Source organism: Mustela erminea, chromosome 6, assembly GCF_009829155.1.
Source record: "Mustela erminea isolate mMusErm1 chromosome 6, mMusErm1.Pri, whole genome shotgun sequence".
Classification (NCBI taxonomy): domain Eukaryota; kingdom Metazoa; phylum Chordata; class Mammalia; order Carnivora; family Mustelidae; genus Mustela; species Mustela erminea.
The window spans coordinates 47,747,316-47,771,057 of NC_045619.1; the positions used below are offsets into that span (position 1 = coordinate 47,747,316).

The window sequence follows — 23,742 nt, forward strand, 5'->3', positions numbered from 1 at the left end:
ATGTAACAGAGTAAGGGAAACAAAGACTGAACCACAATTTTAGTGGGGCATGGAAAACGGTCCTAGGAATAGTTAAGAACTTCTTATTTCTCATATGGTTATTACTGTTTACAGACTTGTTACTTTCACCATACTTTGAAGCCTACAGGTGAGAAATCCTGGGCCTGATTATAATAGCTGGCATACAAATCCCTTACTGAAATCACAATCTGTTACAGTTTTGAAAGTACTCTATGTTGTTTCTAAACTAGCAGGTGAAATATCTTTGCTGTCACCTAGAAACATTTTTCCTTGATTCAAGTCTACTAAGATTAATAATCCTCTAAAACTAAACAAATGTTTTCTGAACCTAAGGTTTGAGAATAAAACAGCCTAGAGCTGTTTTTATGTTTTAAGTCTAATTTTAAGCTAGATATCATCTGCTTTAAAGACCATCAACATTCAATACAGAAGAAAACAACCACTGGTTAGGAGGCTGGCTTAAAGAATACAGACAACAGTCCAATTTCTGTTATATGTATGTTACCAACAGACAAGAATTATTCATAGCATACACAATGGTTAAATTATGAGCCAAATAATAAGGACAAACTGTAAAGTATTATCAAAACTGTGTTTTATTTTCAATACAAGATAAATACCATGCTTGTTACTAATGCAGTTTAGGGCCAACAATGGCCATATAGCAAACTGCTGAACAGTCACCTAAATGCTAAAGAAAGAAAAGACAAAGTAAACATTAAACACAAAATTGCAATTACAAACATTTTAATAAAATGGAATGAGCTTTTTAATAGAAGCGAATATGGAAGTCTAGTTCTCATGGACACCAAAAAGATGTCTATTTGATCAAATATCACCTTACCTTTTGCACAGAAATCTTATTGTGAAGTCACCAGAGTCAATAGCTAAAATTTTAAGACTTTCTTTGGCCTTCTGGTATTAGACAAATTATTTACAAACCGTGATTTAGTTAATTCATGGATACTGGTTAATATGATACAATTTTTTTGTTAAGGGCTTTCCATTAAAAATTGTAAAACAACTTTGTAAGGCTGTACAAGGCTGTAAACTACTTTGCTAATATACCATGGGATGAAGAGGAATAAGAGTAAGAATAGACCTTTTTTTAAGGCTAAAGTCATCAATGTTATAGATGCATTCCTTAGAATACATTATGATTTACCCCAAGGATCCTTTCCCATTAAATACCACCTGAGTACTACAATTTTCAAAGTAAAAAAATAAACACGAATTCACCATTGTCTTTTAAAATAATTTAACTTACAGAATGCTGAAAAGTGTTATGAAGTAACAGTGTGACAAAAAGAAAACACCTTCAAAATGAAGTGTTTTTACTAAATGCAGGGTCTGTCCAATTATGAAATTAATGCAGAACATTTACACCCATGGCAGAATTTTAGGATGCTCGCACATGAAAAACTTTTTGTAGTATTTACTATCCGCTGATACCATTTCAGGATTTGTGTGACTTCAATTAAATGCTACCTAATATTTTAAGACTCCTATTACAATACGTTAATATAGCAGGAAGTCTTTAAAACATTAAAATCTGTCTATACCTAACCAAGTGTTTATATGTCCCATACAAAAACCACAGTAGCTGCATACTCAGAGTGAATGCCAACAACCTGAAATTTTAAAGAAACATTGGTTAAGACAAACCTAAATCAATCTAAACTGGATACAATTGCTTGAATATTTGTAAAAATTCATATTGCTTCTTTCTAATGCCAAGAAAGAAGAATGTAAGAACTTCCTCCCAGAAGCCTAGACATTTTAACACATTTTCTATTTCAACTTACAAGGAAACTTTAAATCAGAATCTTTTGATTTCTCTAGTCAAAAATCTCACATTACAAACACAAGGAATGCTATATGTAAGGCCACATCTTAGGAAATTTATAATTTTTGGTTGAATATTTATTAAAAAATTAGTCTAAGGCTTCTAAGAGTCAAGTTGCTAAAAAAATGAAATAAATACTCCAGTGTTTAAACTGAAGGTTAATGTAAAAAAAACCACACACACACAGAGTAAGAACAGAAAAATAGAATGCTTTGCTACAAAAATCCCACTTAATATATTTTAGCACAAAAACATCTAATATGTACAATGGAGAAGCGTGCATTTAAGTACATACAACTGCTGGAAACATTTACAGACGGCTATGGGATGCAAATGAACTTAATGAATAAAATTTAAAAGGCAGTTATCTGTAAAACAGTAAGACTCTCAATACTGTATTCTCAGTAAAGAATCAGAACATAAACTTCCTCTTAAAATAACAGGCTGAAGCTTAAAACACAAAATTGAAGCCATCTTATAAAATACAGAAAATGCAATGATCATTCAGGTATGAAAACCAAAATGTTGAGAGCACTCCAACAGAAAGTCTCATAGTAGCATTTCATTGTATAAAACAGTATGTATTTAGGTTATTGGCACATTTAAATACATAAGGGAAAGAGAAAGTCTTTACCCTTCCAACAATTTTCCCCTTTCACTATAAAATGTTATACAACATTCATTAAAATCCCGTGTTTATTTTAAGAACTGACCTTAAACTAGTAAAAAACAAAGCAGTATTCTCCACAGGAGAATTAAATGAAAATAATACCTTAAGCTACAATCCATAAGTTATCTGTGAACTCCAAATTGTAGTTAACTGCTTAAAAATATTCTAGGTAAAGGGGCCATTAAATGGGCTAAACTATGATCAACAGCCACTGCAACTTACTCCAAATCTTGTCTATGAAAACTGACAAAATAAACACTTCCAAATTTACATTGGAATATCCTTTCCAAAACATATATCCTTTAGCTATAAGCAGCAAAATCAATTCAAAGTGTTGCTTCAGAAGCAATACCACAGAGGTGCTGCATCACTCATTCGTAACTACTGGCTGAAAGGAATGTGACCGCATAGCACTAATAAATGCCTATGGTTTACAGTTAAACTCAAATGTGTTTTCGTGTCCACTACAATTATTAGTAAAAAGAAATGAAAAAGTCTCTGAAACTCTCTTTCTCTTTTTTTTTTTGGTGTCTATGTAATGATTTATCTCTTTGGATTGTTTTTGTATGTTAAAAAAAAGAAAGAAAGAGTTTTCAAATAACATTAGCTGAAAAATGACAGAGGGATAAGAAGAATAAAACAAGGCTTGCAATTTTCACCTTTAGTGCTATACATTCGTGTGTTATCAGGTAGAAGATGACCGTAAAAATTAATGGACAAACCAAAAAGGTATTTCCTTCTGACAACACTTAAAAATAACGGACTAGCAGCAAACAATTCTAGGACACTCACATTGTCTGCAACAAAAGTTATGTAATGAAGTCAGCCACATAGGGAGAAGAGTGATATATAGAATGAGCAATTAAAGGGTTCCACTGATAAAAAAAACAAACAAACAAAAACAAAACAAAAAAAAAACCACGAAAAGATAAATGATTTAATTAGTACAAAATTTCCAGTTTCATCTCAAGTTCAAGCGGTTAGATTTTTAGAATTCCATTTTTAAAATGTCAGAAAGTATCTTATTCTCATGGACATTTACTTACCTTTTAAGCTTACTATTAACTAATTTCCCTTGTAATATATTTATGTCCATACTTCTTCACATTAGGACATTGTGATTAAAGTATAAAAAAGCTAACGAATGACAAAACACCTACATACAAAACAAGAAAACTATTTTGATTCAATTCTCAAATAATGTTAAAAAGGCAACTGCATTTTCAACAAGACAGAACACTTGAAAAATTTTTCTGAGAGCAAACAGTTCTGATAAACGCCAGTGATCCCATGCACAAATACTCTAATCACAAAATGTTTTTAAAATAAAACTGGCAATAATAGGAATAACTTGAAATAGCTAATTTTGTAAGAACTAGTGTGATAGTGGACAAAACGGAAGGGAAGAACTGCACTGCAAATCTCTGGAGGGCTTCTGTAAGTTGCAAATGACATAATATTCAGGGTAACTAAATACTTTTAAGCATTGCCCTAAAATTTGGCTGTATTTTTAAAAAACCAATGTGTATTATCAGATCACTCAAAAGATAATCAGATCAAAAACAAATTAAACTTGCCTAGGATTTCAACTCAAATTTTTGAAATAGTGATTCGGAATGACCTTCCTATAAAAGTATCTAATCAAGTTGTCACCCTGCCTATGCTAATTTTGTAATTAAGAACACATGCCAGCCAAGTGCTTTTAATGTGGGTCTATATGCAAGGCAGATTTGAAAAAAATCTTTGATTAAGTAACTCTAGCATGAATCAGAAGGTTGCATGAATACACGTAAGATTCCTTGAACTGGTGACAGGGTACACCTATTATCACCCATTACACACACAGGAGATTACAACTCAGTATTAGTAAGCATCACGGCCTTCCAAAATCTATAGTAACCAGAAAATAAAACTAATGCTCTCCTTACTCCCATTTGTCTGCTGCACGGCTGTATTTACACTGCCTATGGCTTCAAAAATAAACCATAAGCACTATTAATATAAAACAGCAAATAACTGCCGCATCCAATCAGAATTGTCAAAATATTTCTTCAATGCTAGCAGTTTACAATTAAGCGTTTCAGTACATCTGTGTTGTAATTAAGCTGCATTACTGTAGCAAATAACGTATGGGTTTTTACTAAAATGTTAAAACCACAAAATTTTTTTTGACCCCTAACACATTGACTGGATTGCTACGTCTGTGAAATTTTACAAGTTTACATACCATTCAGCAAAATCACAAGCTAACTAGGTAAAAACAGCTAGAAAAGCAGAATATAGAAATATTAAATATCCATGTAATCACCTATTCTAATATCAAAATCAAGGGCAAGAGACACTTAATTAGTATGTTTAATTCACTGAACGCAAGATTAGATTGGTGCATATCCAAAAACGCTATTGCAATGCTTTTTTAAAGGACAGTATAAATGTCATAGTAACATTATCTTTAGATATTGCTGAACACAAGACTTTCCCTGAGGTGTAAACATCAAATAACTTGAACAGCTTTACACATCAGCCCCATTAAACAGTTTATTACAACACTACATCTATTGTAATCAAAGTGGTGCTGTTTACAGACATTATCATATGAACATTTTTAACAAGAACAAACTACTATAAAAACAAGCATTTACTTGACGTTTTTTTTTTCCAATTGCTTGCACATTATAATGGCCAAATGTATATAACCAGTAATAAAGTTGCAAAAGCTATAACTTTTTAAATCACACAGGTTTCCTTCAAATAAAACAGTTAAGCAACATAAAAAATAAAAGTAGAGCTACTGGTTACCATTTATGCAGATTTGCTTTATTCAGATCTATTCCTGTTCATTTTATCCATGAATCCTTACAGGTTCAGTTCAATCACAAGAAGCAAACTGCTGGACAAGCGTCATTTTTCCCCCATGAAGACTGTTTTGTCTTGGAAGGTGTTCCTCTTCCTTCAGCTGTAATGTGTCAAAATTTGTGATGTAGATTTTGCTATTCCCCATAATACACAGAAAAACGCTGGCTTAACTATACATACACAAGTCGTGCATCTACTTCACTGTTACGTATTCTAACACAATAAGCATTAACTGAAACAGTAGCTGCCTTTATGGTGGAGAAATGCTCCCAATTTATGTGCTGATTAAAACTGAGACATTCTGATTTCATGCTTCTTAGTTATTACTGCCTTATTAATTTAGTGACAAGCAAAAATGAAAATATAGCAGCTGCTGTTTCTGTGATGATGGAAACATTTATAAGTCATTTTCTAAAGTATGCATACTACAAAAATAAATGGAAAAATGCTTGAATGATTTTAATGTAAATTTTTTCATTCACCCACATATCAATTCTAAAGAACTCATTAACAATTAAATGTGAACTGAATATAAAATGCAATTATTTTACAAATTAGTTGTATTTATTTGACAGCATACAGGAACTTCTGCAAATGTTATAAATCAAACTGTTTCATGTTACAAAATTTATAAATAAAATTTATATATAGCTCAGTATGCACATTTAAATAAATATGACATCCACATACAAATCTTTAGACGTAATACAAATTTAAAACATTTACTTTACTTTCACTCTATTCCACCTATAGTGAAATAACTAATGTGGTATATAAGCTAACCAAAAACAAGCTAAAAAAGAATCTACAATGATAAATTTCATTGAAAACTCACACAAAGAAAAAAAAAATCAATTTGGTAAACTAAAATTTCAAGAATACAAAAATATGCAAACTTCAGGTAGAGGTTCACAAAGGAAACATTCAATTAACTTGCATGTAAGTCATCACTGAAACACCAGATATTTAAAATTTAAGTTCCAAGAGAGCATTTTAATAAGATGATGTAGTAAGAAGTAAAGGGCACAATATTTAGTGATATTCTTGCCATAAAATTGGGAAGTACTTTGCTCTGTAATTAAGAGTAATTAATATTCTGTCACAACTACAAACGTCGTATTTTATGTCCTTTCCTCCCCAACTAGGCTGTAAGCGTCTTCAGAGCATCAATACACATATGCACTCACACTGCCTAGCAGTAAAAACCTAAATTTTACAACTGCAAAAGAAAACAAAAAACAAAAACCCCAAATGTTTAATCCTGAACTTTCTCTTTTAAATAGTTTCTATTTCCCCGCATTTTTAAATGAGATACTTAAGCCATTTCTGTTACCTTTTGTTGTACTTTTATCTTATGTTGATGAAGCTTTAGGTGGAATTATTTCATGGGAAAAAAATCTAGAAGGGCAGCTTTCATAGGTTTTATTTTTGTTCTTTGCAATGTATTTTTAAAAACTGGTATTAAAGACAGATAAGGAATATGTTCTAACCAGAAAAGATGCTGGGAAATTAATAAATCTTACTTTAAAAAGTATGTTATCTCTCTAACCCTTTTGTTGTGATGCGAGAGAGAGATCGGTCATTAAAGAGGGAAAAATTAAAGTCACAGTGAACAAAAAATACCCATTCCTTCCAAAAAACATGTGGCATACACTGCAACTTACTCTTATTCATCACTCCACAAAGGAGAATTTTACTATTTCTGCAGAGAATCCTGTTTGTGAAATTGTAACACACATCTTTTTGCAGGACAAATACACTCATCTTTTGCTTGAATATACTTCATATGTCTTTACTATTAAAATTCTCTCATTTTCACCATACAGACATAAAATCTGGGGGTAGTCTGACAGTTTTTATTTCTCTTTCTAAACACTTTACATTTATCCATTTGGAAATACAAATTTTACAATCTCAAACGGAAGCAAATTTGAAGGCAATACAACCCATTTCCAATAATCCAATCCCACAGGATACTCTCAAATTTCTAGTTAGACATCTACATAAACAAAGATACCAAAAAAGCTTATAAGTGACAAATACATTCAATGCTCATGTTTTCAGAATACCATTTAGTTGAATATGTTAATGTCAAAGTCACACAGTTTTAGCTATAATATAAAAGGAAGATCTATGTAGACACCTGTTAAACTAAGACAAATGTAATCTACAGCTCTTCAATGAAGTCTCTAAAGTAAGCACTAAGTAAAATTTCAATACAGAGAAGCACCTGTATTTTGAGATAATGTAAGATCAAGCCAATACTAACAGCTCAAATTCTGAGCATTTCTGTTAAAACTTATCTAAGCAAATTTGTTAGCATCAGTATTTCTATGCTCATGGCCAATTCACCTTTTTAGTAAAATTCAAATATGTATCTGATATGGCTCTTTCACAGGCTTTCACATTAATAATCAATTAAAAGAAGTGAATATTGAATTGAAAAAAATTTCAATATACTTTTAGAGATGTGCTTCTATTAACTCAGTGAAACAAAATTCACGTTTCTCTTTTCTGAAAATTTCTCCTTAATGAGAGGAATGGGGATGGAGCAGGCAAAAGAAATAGAAGATTCTGAATATAAGTCAACTCTTATAAATTAAAATTCCTTTTCGCAGTGGCTAAAACATAGTACATGAAAATTCTGTTTATTATAGGTATTTACAAAACTTCCCTTCCTACCACAACATCTGGTAAATTTCCTTCTTTCTACCTGTGGTCACAGTACTTACCTTACCTCATTTTAACTAAAGTCTTTCATTATACTATAAAACAGATACAAGATTATTGCTCTAGGGCAGTTCACTATAGAAATAAACCTCACCACAGTCAAGGAAAACTCATCTTTGTCCCCCAAATTTCACAAAATGGACATTTCAAAATAAGCTACTTATGTGATTGAGAATTTCCTGTGAGGATTAGAACACCCTACCACAGAAGGCAAATTAGTAAATATGCATAGCATATATGACACACTTACCCCTTTTTGGTTATTAAGTTTTCTTTAAAACAATGCTAACTAAATATTCATTCAAAACATTACTTATTCAGAGTGATCTAATTTACAAACTAAAACAATGGTAGTAAATTTCACACTGAGATGAAGGTGAGAGCAAGGTGACTCACATTGGCACTGAATTTTCTTTTAACAGGGAACATTAATCATTTGTAAACAAAACCCATTCTTAAACCACAGTGAGCAAAAAACACACTATATATCTATTCTCAGGATTACTTCCTACCCTCCTGCCACTTCAGTTAAGATAGCTGTGTAATAAGGTTTTATAAATATTAAAAGCAGAAAACCTGGAGCAAAAGAAGTGAAAACTAGCAAATCCAGATGAAGCACAGCAGTTAGGACATATGGTAGAACACAAACACACACAAGGCTGGATAATATTAGGCAGATCTCAGATGACCTAAGAGTTGCAGAAATAATTTTTAAGTATCATCACCACCAGTATCATTCATTGGATGGTTAAGAGAACTTAATTTTCACATTGGCCTCAAAGTAACACTAAATCTTAAGGAGCTGAAACACATATAAAAAAACCTTTTTTTATTCTTTTGGCTTTGTTTTTCCTAAATTAACGAAAAACTATAAACTAAGTAAAGAATGCAAACCACCCTAAATCTTGTGCAATAACAACACAACCTGAGATTACGGTATCTATGATTAAGTCTTACAACGAAGTGTAGTTATTTAATCCATTTTCCACACAAGATGCTTAAAATTTTATCAAAAAAATGGATAATGATTTGAAAATATTAAAACCTCTTTTCAGGGAGAGAAAAAGCATGAATAAAGAGTATATTAAAAAATAATTTGGATTACTTTTTGTACACACACACAAAAAAACCTGAATCATTAACAGAAATTTGCTGTGTGGCATTGTTCCAAACAATAAGAGGAATGCAATCTAAAAGAAAAGAACTGTGAAAATTATTTTTGTAAAAAGTGTACAATTTTAAAACACTGAACTACTTTTGTTTTGCTCAGAGTGGTCTGAGAATAGAGGCAGAAATTACAGAATATGAAATACAAGGTATTTACATACTGAAAATTTACAATACTGATATTCCCATTAAAATATTACCTATTTGAACTTGATACTGAATGCTTTTAGAAAAATACATATTTTAAATGAGAGAATGCAATTAACATTACCAACAGTTCAAACACAAAAAAAATTAAGATGGGACAGACATTAACAGCTTGCCAACATCATTAAGTTTCCAGTTAAGAACTTGCCCTTTTAGCCATTCATCATTTTAATAATAAATTACATTATTGTTTTATTTATATACACGCTTACTGACATTCAAGTTAGCTTCCCAGTTACTTGTACTCCATTTAGTCCATTTAAGATTTACATGAAAGCTCAAAAGGACTCATATTTAAAAACTTCTAAAAAGGTCAACAGACCCTATTATAATAATAATTAAATGTGCAGATAGTTTTCTTATTTGTTTAGAAGTTTTCACTTGAAAATATTTAATCCTAGTCCCCAACCCTGTAAATTCACATCTACATCCGCAATAAATATTGTTTGGTATAGCAAAGGTACAATATTCCAGGATAACAGAATTTTTTGCCCTAGAAATGCTTATGTAAAATTTTGCTTGGATGAAGGCACATAACAATATTACAACTCAATTTTGATTAATGTACAAACAAAACATGGGAATTCTGATATGGTACACATCAGTGATTAAGAAAAAATGTCAACCATAGTTTTCAAGTTAGGAATTCATAGTTAATGTCTGAATGTAATGAAACTCAAGCCATGATATAGTTAGGTGTACCCATTACTAGAATGTAATGTTAGTTAATTCAAAGTATTAAAATGAACAGTGGACTTTTCAAGGAGTTTACCTGGCTGACTATGCTAGTTTAGCTGAAACCAGGAAGAAAAATCATTAACGTTGGGTATAATCTGGTTCAGAAGCTCCTTGATGGGCACATCCAATCGTGGAGATGTTTAAAAATGTATGGAAGTTTCATTATCATGCCCTCAATAATTAGAAGCTTGCTGATAACTGGCAAAGTCTAAATAAAGATATAACTCATACACCTGTACCTTACTATAAATGAAATGGCTGATACAGCTAAGCATTTCAAGTAAGTTGGCTAAAATTCACCTTAAGCAACTGATGGATACTGAGAATTTTTTCCTAAGATGGGATTAAGATTTATTCAACCCAAAGGGGAAAAAACTCTATCTTTAAAATTTAGTGTTTAGATGTTTAGTGTTTACATGACAGAACATTTAATTAATCCTTACATCCAAAAGCAGTATTAATTTCAATGAGCTCAGTTTTAAAGTGAGAGATGTTTTGCTTCATACTAAATGTTTTGGGATTTACATTAAGTTCTATAATACAATACATGGAAAACTATTTTAGAATTCAAGTTTTGATAAATATTTAAGATGCATGTTCAAAATGCTAGGGAAGTATTAAAAATGGCCTTTCACTTCAAATACCCCATAAAACTGTGAATAAATAGCTAGTGTTCCATAAAAATAAGACTTACATGTTTATTTTATAAATAGTATTATTCAAAAAGGATCTCATTTGCTAAGATGTATCTCTTACAGTTAAAGAAACTGCTATTCTGCCACAAAATTACATATACTTGATAGTCTTTGCTTTTGCCCATAACAACTTAAATACTAACAATTACTGTGACTAAATTCAGGGTTTCCCATGATTATGGAAAATAATTATGTAAAATGTAGTTACCTGTAAGGGATTTGTTTAAGCCTAATTTAATTTGGATATACCACCAACATATAAAGAAAAATTATTTGTTTACAGAATATCCTTTGTGTCACATGCACAAGCCTCACAGTGCCCTCCCCCTACTTTTCACATGAATAAATGCTGTTCACAAATATAAAAATAAAAACACGTGAAAATGAAGTATAAACAGACAAATTCCCGCTTTATGAAAAATGTACACAAGAAATAGTTTTAAAATACAGAAAAAAAGACACATGATTATGGTTTATGAATGAAACATCAAAGAAAATTTTTTCAAGGTTATTCTAACCTGGGATGCATGATTTGATACAACTTAAAATTCTTAGATATGGAGTACCCTGAATCCATTTTAATTAAGTTTCATATCTTCTTTGCAAATTAAAGGATATGTTTTCTTTTGTTTTAAAACAAAAACCAGATGCCAAGAAAAGTATCTTTTCTAAAGAGTAGTTTTTTAAGTACAAAAGCTCTTTCAATGCTGAGAAACCATCCTCCTGTATTATAAGCTATTATAGTGTTAGATTGTCTTTAAAAATTTTAGGGAGTCAGTTCAAGGAGGGAAACTTTCAATTTACTTTTACAAGTCCAAGCACTATACATACATACATATGTGTGTGTGTGTGTGTGGGTGTGTGTGTGTTATGAATTAACTTCCTGTATTTTGTATTTCAAATCACATGCAAACTATCTGTATAATTAAGACAATTCCAATTTTCAGATTTTAGAAGTAGACATGAGTCCTCTTGATTGTTTTCTTGCTTTCTAAAGACCATCAACAATCTTAGTTTTAACTTAGCAATACAATATTCAAGGATAAAAGGTCAAATTTTTTTTTACCTGGCATTACTCACCTGTCTTTTGTCTCAGATGTTTCCAGAAGATTAAATTCAGAACAAGTAGTTGGACCACTTAAAATGTAGGTATATACTGTATAAACAATAGCCTTGGAGTTATAATTACTGTTAATAACACATATGCTAAATATAACAGGAACAAGGAATACCCACCTTCTTCTAACGATGACGATACTCGCGCTCTCGGTCCCGTTCTCGGTCCCGATCTCGGTCCCGGTCCCGATGTCTCTCTCGTTCTCTGCTTCTCTCTCTATAATAATCATCATGACGATCTCTACTACGGGATTTATGACGCCGACTCTTTTCTCGTGATCTACTATGGTCCCTCTCTCTTGATCGTTCACGTCTTCTAAAAGAAATTACTGGATTAATGCTCTCTGTAAATGAACAGCAGTGGTTAAAAGTACCCAAGGCAAAAAATTCTTCACAAACCTAGTTTAGACTTAGCATATCCTGAACTACCAATAACGGTTTACCAACACACCTATCAGCTTGAACTAGAAATTCCATTTTTAAAAATAGTCACATACCTCCCCCCCGCAAAAAAAAAATTTACCCCCAAACGAAGAACCAGACACACAGGGGCAATACATCTTATCATCTGTAACATGTAATAGCCTAAACCAGACACATAGTAACTGAACAAAAAACAGAAAGATAAAGGAGAAAATGTTTCAAAAAACATGTTGTTTCAAACTAAAGATTGTACAGAAGGTAGTTTCTTAGACATAAAAGTCATGAAATTATGAAACTTAAATACATAAAAATTACCATCAAGAGGTGACGTAAGCCTATCAATTTTATAATTGATAAACATATCAATTTTACATTTATAACTATCCCAAATATGATTGTTCATGAGTCCCACTCCACTAAGAAACTTTCTTATATATGTTTGCTGCAGGGGGTGTGTGGTGGAGACCTGGGGGGCATGGTGGGAAGCAGAGTTCAAAACTTAGTTCAAAAGTTATGACTTGTGAGTTCAAAACTCACAAGTTCAAAACTTATGACCACCAGAAAACACTGGGATATAATTCACATTGTTACTCAATAAAAAGAATTATTTCATGAGCTGCCTTCAAAAATAAAACAAGGGCACCTGGGTGGCTCAGTCAGTTAAGTGTCTGCCTTCGGCTCAGGTCATGATCCCAGGGTCCTAAGTCCCACATCAAGCTCCTGCTCAGCGGGGAGTCTGCTTCTTTCTCTCCCTGCCTCTCCTCCTGCTTGTGCACACGCTCTCCATCAAATAAATAAAATCTTTAAAAACAAAACAAAAAAAACCCCAAACCAAACCAAACAAAAACCAGGTAATTTAACTGAAATATATTGCTTAAAATACTTTTAGAAATTCTTCTAAATTTTTCACAATTCTGGACTTTAAGCTCTATTACAAAGCTATAATCATCAAGACAGTATGGTACTGGCACAAAAACAGACACAAAGATCAATGGAACAGAATAGAAAACCCGGAAACGGACCCTCAACTCTAAGACCAACTAATATTTGACAGCAGGAAAGAATATCCAGTGGAAAAAAAATCTCTTCAACAAATGGTGTTGGGAAAACTGGACAACCACATGCGCAAGAATGAAACAGGATCACCCCCCCCTTCCAAAAAGCTTTTCTTTATTTAAGAGAGAGACAGCGACATGCACAAAAGCATGACAGAGAGGCAGAGACAGAGGGAGAAGCAGACACCCTGCTAAGCAGGGAGCCCAATGCAGGACTCAGTCCCAACACCCAGAGATTATGACCTGAGCTTAATGCAGCTGCTTAACCAACTGGGCCACCCAGGCACCCTGAAACTGGACCATTTCCTTGCACCATACACAAAAACAGACTCAAAATGGATTGAAGACCTAAATGTGAGACAAGAATCCATCAAAATCCTAGAGGAGAACACAGGTTGCCACCTCTTCCACCCTGACTGCAGCAACTTCTTACTAGACACATCTCCAAAGGCAAGGGAAACAAAGGCAAAAATGAACTATTGGGGCTTCATCAAAATAAAAAGCTTTTGCACAGCAAAGGAAACAGCTGACAAAACCAAAAGACAACCGACAGAATGGGAGAAAATATTTGCAAATGTCTTAACAGATAAAGGGCTAATATCCAAACATCTATAAAGACCTTATCAAACTCAACACCCAAAGAATAATCCAATCAAGAAATGGGCAGAAGACATGAACATTTCTCCAAAGAAGACATCAAAATGGCCAACAGACACATGAAAAAGTGCTCAACATCCCTCAGCATCAGGGAAATACAAATTAAAACCACAATGAGATACCACCTCACACCGGTGAGAATGGCTAAAATTAACAAGTCAGGAAAACGACAGATGTTGGCAAGGATGTAGAGAAAGGAAGCCTCCTACACTGTTGGTGGGAATGCAATCTGGTGCAGCCACTCTAGAACACAGTATGGAGGTTCCCCAAAAAGTTGAAAATAGAGCTACCCTATGACCCAGCAATTGCACTACTGGGTATTTATCCCAAAATACAAATGTAGTGATCTGAAGGGGCACGTGCACCCCAATGTTTATAGGAGCAAATGTCCACAATAGCCAAACTATGGAAAGAGCCCAGATGTCCATCGACAGATGACTGGATAAAGGTGTTTGTGTGTGTGTGTGTGTGTAATGGAATATTACAAAGCCACCAAAAAACGAAATCCTGCCATTGCAATTACCTGGATGGAACTAGAGGGTCTTATGCTAAGCGAAATAAGTCAGTAAGAGAAAGACAACTATCATATAATCTCACTGATATGTGGAATTTAAGAAATAAGGCAGAGGATCATAGGGAAAAAAAGGGAAAAAATGAAACAAGACAAAACCAGAGAGGCAGACAACCATAAGACTTTTAATCATAGGAGACAAACTGAGGGTTGCTGGAGGGGCAAGAGGTGGAGGGACAGGGTCACTAGGTGATGGATATTAAGGAGAGCAAGTGATATAATGAGCACCGGGTAGTATATAAGACTGATAAATCACAGGTCTGTACCTCTGAAACCAATACATTATACATTAATTAATTGAATTTAAATTTAAAAAATGTAAAAAAAAGAAAGAAAGAAAGAAATCCTGCTAAATTCTGAAATTCACAATAGGGAAGTTAACAACTGCCTGTAAGATGAAATACCTAGAAATTCTTACTTAGTAGGGCTTAAAAAATTTAAAAGAAGACTATGTAAGGTATGGTCTTCAGCTATGACAAATTTGTTCAGATACAAAAATCCTTACTTACACTGGGTCAGGAAGGTACTAATTAGAAAGCTGAGGACCATGACAAAGACAGGGTCCTTTCCCTTAACTTAATTAAGATTCTAACACCAGATAAAGTACACTGTAGATAGATCTATGAATATCATATACAGATTAAAGATCTACTTTTCAAAATATGTAAAATTTCAAAGTTAGCTGTAATACTAAAAAAAGGAACTACTTAATTAGAAAACTAAGAATAGACATTAACTTCCTTGTTCTAAATATTTATTTAGCACCTATTCTGTACCAAACACTATTTAGTCATTAGAAATACTGCAATGAACAGGACAGGTAAGGCCTCTTCCATCTTCCAACATGTATGTATTCTAGTGAAAAGAAATGTGCAGTAACAATAAAGAATAGGGGCAGCTGGGTGGCTCAGTCAATTAAGGGTCCAACTCTTGGTTTTGGCTCAGGTTGTGATCTCAGGGTTATTAGAATGAGCCCCATGTCAGGTTCTGTGCTCAACACAGAGCCCGCCTGGGATTCTTTCCCTTTTCCTCTTCCTCCCCCTCAAAAAAACAAACAAATAAATAAATGAATAAATAAAATCTTTTTAAAAAAAGACTACAGTAAGTACTGTGACTACGGTAAATACTATGAAAGAAATAAAAAGAACATGACATAATAACCTGGGAGAAGACTTCTTCTAGAAGTTAGATTAAGTTAAAGCATAGATAATAAGAAGTGAGCTATGTGAAGAGCCAGGAAAAAGGGTTCCCAGCAGAAGGAATATCAGGTATAAAGACACTGAGGTATTTAAGTATTAATGGATCAAAAGGAAGAGAAGAGAGACCACCGCCATGACTAGAGAATAGTGGGCAAGGGGTGAGGTACACAATGAGGCTAAAAAAGACAGGCAGGTATCACACACTGCCTCAATGTTTAGAGTCTTATTCTAAGAATAACCGGAAACCTTTGAAGGGCTTTAAAAACAAGCAAACACCTTACATTTGATTCAATGTAAGAAGAAAAAAAAAATCAGTAATAGCTATTGCATAAACAGTAATAAGTAAAATCAAAGTCCTATGTTAAAGTCCCAAACACAGTATTTTTTTTTTTTTTTTTGTAAAATAACAGTGTTAAATAGACATGAGACAGGAAAGTTTTACCTTGATCCAGAACCATAAGACTTGGATTCAATTCCATGAAGGCAATCTTGCAAAGAGCTAATAAGAACTTTGCAACGATCATCAGCAGATACTTTGGATTGTTTAATTAAAGAAATTGCAGTTACCAATGTCTCAATAGCACTCCCATAATCACCTAAGAGGGAAAGGAGAGACTGAAATCAAAGAAATTGTTTCCAAAATACCATCTAACCATTTGGGGTAAGAGTAATAAATCATTTTATAAAAGAAGAAAATAACTGCAGAAGATGTCTTAATTTTTTCAGTGTTTCACCATTTGGAAAAACGTTTTATGTGCATGAAATTAGCACAATTTGTTATTATTATTGCTGTGTAAAGCAGGTTATTAATTTGTAAATATGAGAGTCAAATTTAAGCCATTAAATGTAAAGACTAAAATTTAAATCTATACCTAAAAATTTAAAATTATGGATTTTTTTCATTACTTTGACACATAGCTCCCTTCAATGTCTTTTAAATAAACACAGATATGATTTGGGAATATGAATATAAATACTAAACGCAAATGACCAATCTTCAAGATTGCACATAGTTTTAGGCCATTCCTGATAACATAAATAAGAAATATTAATACAGAAATACACAAACCAGCACTGGCATCAGACACAGCTCTTGAAATAGCACTGCTTGAGATTGCCCTATTTCTATTCATGATTTCTTCAAACTCAGCTTCACTCAATGGCGTTCTTGCAGTATCCATTTCCCTGTAAAATAAATATAAACCTTAAATTGCACTCAACAAATTTTCCAAGTTAGTCAGAACAGTATTAAACAACTCATACTAGTTGCTTTTGACAAATGCCTCAGAGCTAGCAGTTATTTCTCCCGAGTGAAGCACACTATTTATCCTACAAAGAGAGTAAGTCTAAGCAAAATTCTCTTACTCCACTATCTTTCAGCTGAAATAAAGTAGCAACTTAGAAACTTTGCCTTTTGGAGGCCAGAGATAATGTATTTACATATCTACAATATAATATTTTTCAGAGTCATACAAAAAGAAGACACAATAAATTGTTCTGATGAATATATATAGCATAAAATAGTTATATATTATTATTATCTTCTATTTATATATATTTTTAAATGGTGACAACAAAAAATACAGGCCTACACAATTAAGGAGTTTGGTTACATTTATGTTTAGATCCTCTAGGCACAGGGCCCAACTTACAACAGAAGGATAACAAATCTGATTAATGAATAGAAATTCAGATGTGGACAAGATCTTAGACCATCTTGTTTACCACTGAATCCCTGGAAGAGTATCAGGCAAATAAAAGATAGTAAGTGTAAACTGTTGAGAAAAATGGATTAAGTGCCAAAATTTTCTAAAGCTACTTGACAACTTTAAAACTACATGTAAATTATGTGTCGACTATATTTCAATTAAAAAAAAAAACCAAAAACCTGTACATGTACAGTACAGGAAAAGGAAAGTCCTGCCATCTGAGTTACCAGTTACTAAGTAGGACACTGAGTTGAGGGACACACTAGCAGTTCATTCCAATGAAAGGAGGAAACAGTTAATCTAACTTTTTGCATACTTTTAAAATATTACTGTTATTACCCAAACTTTATAAACATCCTGAGCAAGTTACAAGTTGTTCAAAATATAGGTGTAATTTCAACTAAATGCCACGACTTGTGCCAATTCTATCCCTTTTAAAAATAAAATCCCATGTTAAAATAATGAGTTTTCTCTAATTTTTGATAAAAAATTAGTCATTAATAACCATCCCCACCATTCTTGAAAACCTAATACTGCAGAAATTCTGTTATGTTAGGAAAAGGATATGAAACTCAAATTTTAAACAGTCAAACCAAGTCATGTAACCCACTCTTATATTCTAATTGTGAACATTTAATATGAAGTCACTCACTGGAATTAAAGTGAACAGAAGTTATATACTAGTTCAACAGTTCTAACAGTTTTCTAAAGAAAACAGCATTTTAAATAAAAGATTTATTTATCTGAGAGAGAGAGAGCACAAGTGGGTGGGAGGTGGGTCAGACAGAGAAGGAGAAGCAGACTCCTCACTGAGCAGAGAGCTCAACTTCAAACTCGAACTCAGAACCCTAAGATCATGACCCGAGCCAAAGGCAGACACCTAACCAACTGAGCCACCCAGCTGTCCCAAAACAGCATTGTTGACAGTCAAATAGATACAACCTCTAAAAAAAGATAATGGTCAATGAGTTTTGCTTACAATATCAAAGTTATTGCCACGTGTCTGTGTAACTGCATGGAATTAGGCAGAACCTCAAATCCATTCTTTCAGGATGTTATCCGACAAAATGAAATACAAAGTAGTTTAACAGTGATAGTTTAAAAATAAAGCTCAGACGAAATTAAAGGGGCAAATTCAAATAGTTCTTGGAGAGCAGAAACCTAGCTCTCTAATTATGTTTTGAATATGGACAGTTTTTAAATGACTTTCAAAGGGCGCTAAGAGATCACTTACTTCAATAGTGATTTCCACTGAGCTCTTCTTTAAGCATCACCATTACTTATTCTAATTTCCATAAAAACTGTTTTTTACAAACCCAAATATACTTGTAAAGCACTGAATATTTCCATTTTAATTAAAAGTTGGTAATTTGCTACTCAGGACTCCTGATCAGCATGAGCTAATCAATAGTACTTATATAACAAACTGATCTAATTCCTAAAATGAAGAAACTTTAGTGCTCTGTGTAGTATCCCCAATGGTAAATTGAGATTCATTTTACAATCTTGTAAGTAGTTTAAGGATCCCATTTCTCACTTAAATTACCTTTATTAACCTCTTTTAACTTAAAAAATAATGAAAATGAATCCCCAGAATTTAGTGACTTGCTCTAAATCATGCAGCTTTATCAAGTGGCAGAAGTGGATTACTCCCAAAGCTGTTTTGTATGTCTTTCACCATATGATATTGCCTCTTCTAATGAGAGAATATAATACAAAAAATTAAGTATCTGGGGAAAAGGCCATAATTTAAAAAAACAAACAAAAACCTTGGTGATGAGAGTGTGGAGTATCTTTCTTCAAACAAATACACCAAGTCTACTGTCATAGATACATATAACTTACCTTCCAGGAGGCCCATAGTCACCCCTATCATATGGTGGGGGTCGGCCATATGGATCTGTTGGTGGTGGACCCCGGCTATCTGATGTAGGCATGCCGCTGTTAGTCGGTGGAGGAAAGAAAGCTGGATTCACATGTGGAGCTGGTGGTGGGGCACCTGGAGGTGGTCCAGGAAGATGCGGAGGAGGAGCAAGTGTAAGGGGTGGCCCAAGAGGGCCAGGTGGGCGAGGTGGAAAAGGGCCTGGAGGTGGAGGTGGTCCCTGCTGTGGAGGTGGTGGACCAGGAGGGGGGCCGTAGCCTGGAACTGGAGGTGGAGGGCCAGGAGGAAGCGGACCCAATGGAGGCTGCCCAAAAGGTTGTCCAGGAAAAAGAACTGGTGGTGGAGGGCGATCTCCTCGATTAGGAGGCCCAGCTAAAGGAGGAGGCAGAACCTGACCAGGAGGTGGAGGACCCGGTGGACCAGGTGGGCCTGGAGGACCTAAGGGTGGACGTGGTGGAGTCTGTCCAGCTATAGAATAAAGGAGAGAAGAGAGGAGAGGAGAGAGGAGAGAGAGAGAGAGAGAGAGAGAGAAAAGAACACTTCAATAAGGTATTGTAACCTTTGTGCCAAGAATATACTTTTAAAGCACAACTCATAGACCAAGATTCTTTCTCTTTAAATGAAACCCATATGGTAAATGCTACACTAACAACTATAGAAGTGCGGTATATCTTTACAAATTTAACTAGTTCAATTTATGCTTAAGAAAAATTATTGAAACAAAAAACGTTAATAAAGAAGATTACAATGCTTAGAGATAGTTTCCATCTTTCAGCGTACACACATTTCTTACAGTGAAATCACCCACCTTATATTCTACTCTGATGCCAAGCTAGAAAGTGAAACAAGGAAAAATGGTCTTGAAAGGATTTTTTAAGAGGTAAGAAAATAAGACGGATGTAAATATTCTATATATAAGTCAAGCAAGTTTGGAGAAAAATAAAGACCTTTTAGGCCAAAAATGGGTATTTCCTCTATGCTGTGCCCCATATGCCATGGAATCCTAGTTTCCAGGAACAAAGGCCGAGTTCCTTTAACAAGATGCTTGATCAAATTTCCTGGATTCCAAAAATAGCATAACAAGGAGAGTAAGTCACATTAATAATGCATTACTTGAAAAAGAGAGAAAAGGAAAAGAGGTATTAAGGTAGACACATTTTATCCATGGTAATTTAAGAAAAATTTTACCTGGAAAAGGTGGGGGTGGCCCTCCTGGTCCTGCTGGTCCAGGAAATCTGTCCCCACCGGGAACAGCCCCTGGAAAACGGCCCCGTCCTCTACCACCTTGTGGAAATGCTGCACGTGAACTGCCTCCTGGAGGACCAGCTTTACCTTCCCCAGACATTTGTCCTGATTGTGTAGCTGCAAATATCCAAATACTCATAAATAGCATTTATTAAAATAGTCCTCTGAAATGTAACCACTGCTATTAGAAACAACTCTATTTCAAAGTTCACGTATGCTATAGGCTAACTTGCGGATGTCTTGGGCCTGTCCACACTACATGAGGAAATACTGGTTAGAAAACATTCACATCGAGTCTCAAAGTATCCAGACTTAAATGTGTTTCCAGTAAGTAAATACGAGTTAATTTCAAAATACCAGTACTCTACAGCAGCCAAGACTAAAATTCTCCCAATAGAAATCTGAATTTCAGGAAGCATAGATTATTTTTTATCCTATTCTTCAGTTAAGTCTTAAGTGCTAAGGCATTAAAAGAAAAACCACCACTTGAATTTCTGTTAACTGCACGATCATCCACTAGATCTCTTTAAGTGACAGCATTCATTAAGTGTGTAAAGGCAAATCTTTCCTGTATTCACTTAACCAAGTGAGGGAAGGTCTTGGTGCTAAGCAGAAAATCAACAAATATTTTCTGATTACCAGTGGCTTCTTCCCCACCACAACACATATCCACGTAAGTTCCCTTCAATCTAAGGATTAGAATGTAGTTTCTTTCTCCAGGATGAGAATGACAGGACAAGAATGGAAGGGCTATAGAACCTGCACACTGTTGTAGAATACTGGGTCTGAGACATATAGTTTTCAGTACACAGGACCATAGTCATAAACCAGACTTAAAACCAAAGGATGGGCTTTCTAAGATGGATTCTCCAATGAAGTATTAAGATGACTTCTCTAGTGTAGTATCTAACAAATACTAGCAACATTGGTTAAAATGCACATCTTTGAATAAAGGCCTCTGAGGGCTTGCTTACTTTTCCTGGACTGCATTTCAAATTGACTCAGGAACTGTTTATTGCATGGAGTTACAACAGGATTCTGACCATGAAGTTCTCTTTTAGGCAACAGATCCATTAACTTTTTTGAGGATGCTTCAGATCCAACACCAACAAGGGCAAACCTAAAAGATGTTTAAAGGAGTGAGAGTAGGTGGGGAGAGATTAACAAAACTACTGTTAAGGAAATGATGTGCATTTACCTTTATCTAAGAAAAATGAAAATATTTCTTAAATTAAAAGTATGCAAGCTCACACTTGCATCTTTAACTTTTTCAAAATATTAACATACTATATACCTCACTCATTTAAAAAGTGTACAATCCAGTGGGTTTTTTTTCCCCCCATATATTCAGAGTTTTACAACCATTACCATAAGCAATTTTAGAGCATTTTCATTATCTCAAAATCAAACTCCATACTCATTAGCTGTCACTCCATTTCCTTCCATCTCCCAACCCTAGGAAACCACTAATTCACTTTGTGTCTCTATGAATTTGCCTATTCTGGACATTTCATATATATGAAATTATACAACATGTGGTCCTTTGTGATTAGCTTCTTTCACTCAGCATAATGTCTTCAAGGGTTATGCATGCTATACCATGGCTCATTACTTAATGTCTTTTTATAGCTGAGGAGTATTTCATATGGATATAGTACATTTTAAAAAAAGATCCCATTAGTTGACAGACATTTGGGTTGTTTCCATTTCTTGGTCATTATGAATAATGCCACTGTGAAAAGACACCCAACATCACTAACTATCAGGGCAATGTAAATCAAAACCACAATGAGATGTTGTTTCATATCCACTAGGATGGCTATAATCAAAGAGATAAAAAGTGCTGATGAGGATGTGGAGAAACTTCATACACTACTGACAGGCATGTAAAATGGTATAGTTACTTTCATAAATCATGTGGCAATTCCTTCAAAGATTAAATACAGAGTTAATATATAGTCCAATAATTCCACTATTGAGTATATATAAACACACACACCTAACAGAACTGAATATGTGTTCATACAAAACTAGTAAAAGAATATTCATAGCGGCATTATTGACAATAGCAAAAGTAGAAACAACCCTAATGTCTATCAAATGATGGATGGAATAAATAAAGATGTAGTATATCCGTATGGTATTCAGCCATAAAAAGAATACTGATATATTCTACAACATAGCTGAATCTTGAAAACATTATGCTGAGTAAAAGTCAGTCACGAAGGACCACATACTATGATTCTATTTATATGAAATGTTTAGAATAAGAAAACCATAGAAATAAACTGTTAATGGGTACGCGATTTCTTCTGGAGATGATGAAATGTTCCGCAATTAGACAGTGATAATAAATATACTAAAAACCATCAGACTGAACATTTTATTTTTTATCTATTTTTTAAAAGATTTTTATTTATTGGTCAGAGAGAGGGGGAGAAAGTGTGTGCACGTACAAGCAGGGGGAGCAGCAGGCAGAGGGAGAAGCAGGATCCCCACTGAGCAAGCACCTCTATGTAGGTAGGACTCAATCCTCGGACCCTGGGATCATGACCTGAGCTGAAGGCAGACACTTAACTAACTGAGCCAACAAGGCGTCTCAGACTGAACATTTTTAAAAGGTAAATTTTATGGATGTGAATTGTATCTCAATTAAGAAAAATAAATTTAAAAAAGAAAAAAGAGGAAAAAAAAGCCCCAAATGGCTACCAATTTCATACAGTTATAGGATACTCTGAATTATTCTCAGAAGGGCTCTTAGGAGCTCTTCCTAATGTTCAAAACTAGATCCCTTATTCTAGTCGACAAATTCTACTGTGTGACTCAAGATTATCTTGGGTCACAACACTCAGAAACAATTTAATGAATTCATTAATTTAACAAACATTTATAGAACACCACCACCTATATCCCAGACCCAATCCAGGGCTAGGGAACAAGAAGTGATCAAAACAA

At 33.9% G+C, this 23,742-nt stretch overlaps 1 protein-coding gene across 5 annotated transcripts in view; it reads right to left on the bottom strand.

The window, feature by feature from the left end:
* Positions 1-599: 599 nt before the first annotated feature.
* CPSF6 (cleavage and polyadenylation specific factor 6) overlaps positions 600-23,742 on the bottom strand; it is a 34,424-nt gene continuing 11,281 nt past the window's right edge. Inside the window, exons 4-11 of one of the 5 annotated variants that reach the window (XM_032347069.1) lie at positions 21,762-21,907; positions 20,731-20,904; positions 20,490-20,600; positions 19,506-20,010; positions 17,021-17,136; positions 16,394-16,547; positions 12,167-12,362; positions 600-5,493 (exon numbers count right to left, since the gene is read on the bottom strand). In XM_032347069.1, coding sequence (XP_032202960.1) covers positions 12,173-12,362; positions 16,394-16,547; positions 17,021-17,136; positions 19,506-20,010; positions 20,490-20,600; positions 20,731-20,904; positions 21,762-21,907 — 1,396 coding nt within the window. In that variant the 3' untranslated portion in view covers positions 600-5,493; positions 12,167-12,172. Of the gene's footprint in view, positions 12,087-12,166; positions 12,363-16,393; positions 16,548-17,020; positions 17,137-19,505; positions 20,011-20,489; positions 20,601-20,730; positions 20,905-21,761; positions 21,908-23,742 lie in introns of all 5 variants that reach the window. The other 4 variants (XM_032347070.1, XM_032347071.1, XM_032347073.1 and 1 more) reach the window with 4 other exon arrangements.